General features: G+C 50.7%; 1 protein-coding gene across 1 annotated transcript; it reads right to left on the reverse strand.

Annotated features, from left to right (window-relative positions):
• Nucleotides 1-470: 470 nt before the first annotated feature.
• GPR88 (G protein-coupled receptor 88) lies at nt 471-2,230 on the reverse strand (the record flags this gene model as incomplete). Its single annotated transcript, XM_080916362.1, has 2 exons — nt 2,104-2,230; nt 471-1,694 (listed from the first exon to the last, which is right to left on the reverse strand). Exon 2 carries the CDS (start codon nt 1,623-1,625, stop codon nt 471-473), a length of 1,155 nt encoding a protein of 384 aa, XP_080772488.1. The 5' UTR covers nt 1,626-1,694; nt 2,104-2,230.
• Nucleotides 2,231-5,772: the final 3,542 nt, after the last annotated feature.

Here is a 5,772-nt window from a genome sequence, read left to right on the forward strand (position 1 = left end):
GTCCATATACAAAGACTAAACTGTAACAGAAGGAAGCGAGTTAGAATACTGTCTACACACACAGTGTCTTCCTCGGTGGTATTACCTTTGGCTCATGCACACTCAAGACGCTCAAGGCGCTTCAAATGTAAGACGGTGGAGGTTGGAAGAGTTGTATGTTATGAAAGTTCTTTTTCAAAAGCAAACTTGAAATAAATTAACTGGTTCTTTTAAAATGCCAGTTTACAAGTTCTTGCAGTCTAGGTGTTTGGGTGGACCTACGGGTGTCTTTAAAACACAGAAACAAAAAGGTAAAAGTCGAATGGCCGCACACAATTGGGACTCCATTTAGGGGAAGACCTTGGTTCAGGTATTGCACTGGGGAAGAAGGTGAAATCTTCTCCGTGGATCTTCCCTGGGGCTGGGGATAGCTTACAAAAGAAGGTGGTGGTGCGGCGGGTGGCTTAGGAAGCCTCTCTAAACAAGATGTGTTACCAGTGCTGGCCGGCCGCCCTGGTACCCAGCTGCGCCTGGGACATAGCTGGCACCGCGGTGGCGGCCGCAGCGGCCGCAGCCGCGTCCCCGACGCCGGGCAGGACCGAACGCACGGATCTGCGGAACTCCTCGTTCCTCCACGTGTAGAGCAGCGGGTTGAGCGCCGACAGGGCGCAGCACAGGAGCCAGCTAGCCGCCTGCACGCCCCAGGGCACGGGGAGGGAGAAGCCACTGGCCAGGCTCACCCAGACCAGAGGCTGCGTGGCCAGCAGGAAGACGCAGCAGAGCAGCAGCACCGACAAGCCGCTGAGACGCCGCTGCGCCCGGCGAGGCTGCAGAGCGGCCGGCAGGGGCTGGGGCTGCGCGGGATGCGCGGCGCCTCCGGGACCCGGCGCGTGCGGGGCAGCGGGGAAGGCGGCGGCGGCGGCGGCGCAGCCCGGTAGCTGATGCAGCAGGTGGAAGTTGAGTACGCTGACCCGCTTGACGCTGACACGCACGCGGCGCACGATGCCCAGGTAGCAGTGCAGCAGCAACGCCGTCTGTGCCAGCAGCGCTCCCGCCGCCAGGAGCGCGGGGTAATGGACTTGTGGGGGCTCGGCTCCGGGCTTGGGAGCCCAGGGCGGGAGCAGCAGCACCAAACCCAAGGCGAGCGCCCAGGACAGTGCCAGCATGCCCGCCGTGTGGCGCCGCTGGTACAGCACCTGGTAGGTGGCTGGAGCTCTGGTGATGAGCAGGTAGCGGTTCAGCGCCACGAGGCAATGGGACAGGAGGGACACGGTGAGCCCGAGGCCCAACAACCCGCCCCGGAGCAGGCGATAGCTGCCTCCGCCACTGTCCCAGTCCCCTGGGGGCTCCGCGGAGCCGGCGGGCAAGAGCCCCAGCACCGCCTCCTGTGGCATCCAGAGGGCGCAGACGCTGAGATCCGCGGCGCAGCCATTCACGATGAAGGCGTTGCTGGTGGTCTGCAGCTTTCGGAAGGACGACACGAGATAGATGACCATACCGTTGGCCAGAGTGCCCCCGATGGCCAACCCCGAATACAGGAGAGACACCGGGATCCGCCGGCCCGCCCACGACTCTTCTTCCTCGCAGAGCAGCAGCAGCGATCCCCCGGTGGTAGTGGAGGTCGAAGTGGAGGAGGAGTTGGTCATTCTGGCCAACTCTTCACACCTCGCGCCCTAGCGTTGACTTTGTGTAGCGTGGCCCATCCTGACACTTGCCTGCTGGGAGGGCAAAAACATTTCTTCAGCCTGCTGTCACCAACACAAAAGGCTGAAGCCGAATAATAGGCTGGAGGAGGGGGGAGGGGGGAGGTGAAGGAGAACAGGAGAACGGGGGTGGCTGGGGGATGACAGGTGCCTGCCTCAGAAATGTCTCTGGTTACAGAGAAGGTCCACTTTACACTTAGCGAGCAGCAGGAAGCCCTGAGGTCAGTCACATCCACACCGAAAACAGTTTTCCTAAACACACACACACACACACACACACACATACACACACACACACACACACACACACACACACACACACACACGAGTTGGGAATGTGAGTTGCCAGCCGGAGCCCTCTTTACTGAAAGTAGAGATATCCTAGCTGGGAAAAACGCCAAGGAGAGGGAATAGACTGTACCTTGATTTGGATCCAGTCCTTAGCTGGTGAAAGCAGAGGGAGAGATGCCAGGAAATACCTCCTCAGCAGCAGCATCTGTGGTCCAGAAGTCAACAGGAGAAACTGGGCTGGGATCCATGCCAAGAGCAAGCGCCTTGCTTCTCCCATGCAGCATCCCCACACATGGTCCCAGGCAGAGCCAGCAGCTGTGGGGAGTCTCCTCAGCTGGCAGAGGAACTGGAGAAAGTCTAGTGGTAGGCTGCAAGCCCAGGAGGGTGGGCAGGCAGCAGCAGAGAGGATGCCTGGGCTGCAAGAGCAGCAGCTGAGCTGGAGAGGCGCACCCTGTGCTCCAAGCAAGAGTGCTGGCTGATGTGGCAAACCCACTTGGAGCGCTCTCCTGCTCAGTTATCCATCACCAGGGAGAAGACAGCCTTTCCGTGCTTCATGAATTATTCAGTAACTGCTAACTGGTAAAAGAGAGCAAAATACCTTTTTCAGAGAATCCCATGGTTAGCAAATATCTTCTCTCTCTCTCTCTCTCTCTCTCTCTCTCTCTCTCTCTCTCTCTCTCTCTCTCTCTCTCTCTCTCTCTCTCTCTCTCCCTCCCTCCCTCCCTCCCTCCCTCCCTCCCTCCCCCCCCCCCCCTCTCTCTCTCTCTCTCTCTCTCTCTCTCTCTCTCTCTCTCTCTCTCTCTTACCCTCCCTTCCTCTCTCTCTTCCCCCTCTCTCTACCTCCCTCCTCCCCCCTCTCCTTCCCTCCCTCCCTCTCCTCATTCTGTCTCTTATTTCTTACACTGTCTGATTTTTTTCTTTCCTTCCTCTTCCTTTTCTCCTCTCCTCTAATTGTTAGAGTAAAATTTCATCTCCATCTGAATCATCCTGGAGGCAAGACTTTTTTCTCAAAGATAAATATACTCCAGTACAATTTCAGGGGAAATTACTTTACATTTGAATTGAAATTCAGCCCCTCACCCCCCTTGGCAAAGTGGGACATGAGTAATTAGCTACAGAAAATATGTACGCCTTAGCTTGAATTATAATTTCAATTCTTTTCTCATCACTAGACACCTCTCCAAAGCTTGGCTTGTGTTTTAGTGAGATGAGAGGCTGTGGGATCTCAACCATGGTCAGATGATCTAAAGATGAAGGCCATAGTCCATCTAGACAATGGAACACCAGTTAGCAATGAAGAGAAAATAATCTGTTGAGACATAAAACATCCAGGGAAACTGGAAATGCTTATTGTTAAGCCAAAGAAGTGTCTGAAAGGGTCGTGTACTGCACAATCCCAGCTGTACCTCATGCTGGAAAAAGTAAAACTGTGGACTCACCAGCTGTCTCAGGCTAGGGAGGACAGAGAAACTACTCTGTATGCCACTCTAATGATGGAAAACCTCACTGTAAATTTGTCCAAGCCTACAAGATAATCAACACCCAGAGAACCCATGTGTAAATTATGTCAGGATGCTTCATCGATTGTGACAAATGAGACAATGTAATGGAAGATAGTGACAACCCAGAAGCTGTGAGTGTGCAGAATAAGAACTATGTGGTAATCTCCCTCTTCCCTCCTCCCTCCTTCTCCTCCTTTCCTTCCCCCTCTCTCTGTCTCTCTGTCTATCTCTCTGTCTCTGTCTGTCTCTGTCTCTGTCTATATCTCTCTCTCTCTTTCTGTGTGTGTGTGTGTGTGTGTGTGTGTGTGTGTGTGTCTGTTGGTCATAGAAACTGGAGGTTGAAGTTGGGTATCTTCCTTGATCTCTCTACCATATTTTTTGGGACAGAGTCTCTCAATGAACCTACATGACTTGGGTTAGGCTGGTTGGCCACTACACTCAAAGAATCTTCTGTTCTTCCTTTCCCAGAGCTGGGATTACTGATGTGTGCCACCATACCTGGTTTTTATGTGTGTGATTTGGATCTGGGCTCAGGACTAATACTTGCTTGTCAGGCACTTTACTGAGCCACGCCCCCAGAACACACTCTGCTCCTTTAATTCAGATTTGCTGTGATTTTTTTTTTTTTTTTGAACTATAGTTTAAAACCTACTTTTGAATAGTGAGTGTTAGGGGAAAACAATTTCCCTGAAGACTCCATAGCATGGATGAGAAGGACCTCTGAGCTTTCATGATGTGGAATGTCATAGCAACTCACACGCAGGGCTCAAATCCACTTTGGTGCAAGTGCTGATTTATCTGTGCACTTGGGAACTTCTCCCCAAAAGGTACACCAAATAACCCACCACCACCACTGACCAAGTTTGTTTATTTACAAATTTAACTCAGGATAAGTAATACAATAGAAAATGTGTGTGGAGTTGCAGGCATCCTGAATTCTAAGTAAGGCATCCTTCAGTTAGCATTGCAGATTATTCTTGTCTTGCTAGCATAAAGTGTCCACTCAGTGAGGTCAAAGACCCTTTCCTTCTAGACTTTCTCTGAATCCCTGTTCACACATTTAACCCTTCTCATCTCTCAAACTGCTTGGTATAGACCTCCTGTGTTAACAGGGGTGAGGTCCTGGGCCATGAGTCATGAACTTTTCCTAGTTCATCCTTGAGTATTTCAGGTGAGAAATAGAAATATACCTCCCCTTACCTTTCCTTTTCAAACCTGATTTAAAAAAAAATAAAATAAAGCCAGTTATATTGATGACTGTGAAGAACTCTAACGATGTCAGCAAGCAGGCCCTCGCGAACTTAAATAAGATCAAGCTGGATTTCAGTAGAAATAGCAAAAACTGAGAGAGGAGCAGTAGTTTGGTGTTACTGGAGCAAAGGTTCAAATGTCCAGCCTATTGGGAGTATGAGACATTTGTCCCCATCTTCTCCTACTATCTTCTGTAGTAAACGCTTGAGCACATCAAACACAACAGGGATGCAAAACCCTCCTCTCCTATCAGCTATGATTCAAATGTCACCACAGTTAAAGTTGCAGTAAACCTTGTCATAAAGGGATTCGGTGTTCAAATTCCAGGTTCTGGGTATTGATTGGTCTCTGTAACAAGTAGTAAGAACCAATCTCAGGGACTCTTCCCCGTGAAGACTTACGGACTTCCGCCAAAGGAATAACTCCTTGATTTAGCCTCGGCTTGAAAGGCCAAAGTCTTGTCTGGTTTTCCTTTTAGATTCACTTTTGATTTAGGTCACTGACTTAAGTAATATAGTGTAGGAGGAGTGTTTTTTCTGACTCAAAGCACATCTCCTGGTACATAGTAGATACTGCTTAAATACTTTTTGGACTAATGAATAATGACCACTCCAATTTTACTTATTTTTTCTCCTTGGAAAACATTCGCTGTTTGTTGCTTTCCTAATACCTCCAGAGGAGCTTGTCCATTTATCTCCCTGTCTGGTGTATTCTCAGCCTCTCTTCTGTGGGTTCACAAGGCTGCGATTTCACCACAGCCGGGTGAAACCTCTCCTGGACTTCATTTCCTTCTCAGGGTGGCTCCATACAGCTCATTTCCCTTTTGTAGTGGTAGCACCTATTTTCTGCTTCTGTTTCCTGTCCTCCCACTGCATGTCTGCCCACACTGTTCGGTTCTTAGCACAGCTTCAGTTAAGGTCAACGGCAGCCTCTAATTACTGAACTGGGGGACCTACCACCCAGCACATTCATCCTCCAGCCATTTCTCTCTAAGCTTCTCCTTCTCCTGGTGCTCCTCTGTTCTCGGACTCGCCCACAATACTCAG

This window comes from Micromys minutus (assembly GCF_963924665.1).
Source record: "Micromys minutus genome assembly, chromosome: 4".
In the NCBI taxonomy this organism is placed as follows: domain Eukaryota; kingdom Metazoa; phylum Chordata; class Mammalia; order Rodentia; family Muridae; genus Micromys; species Micromys minutus.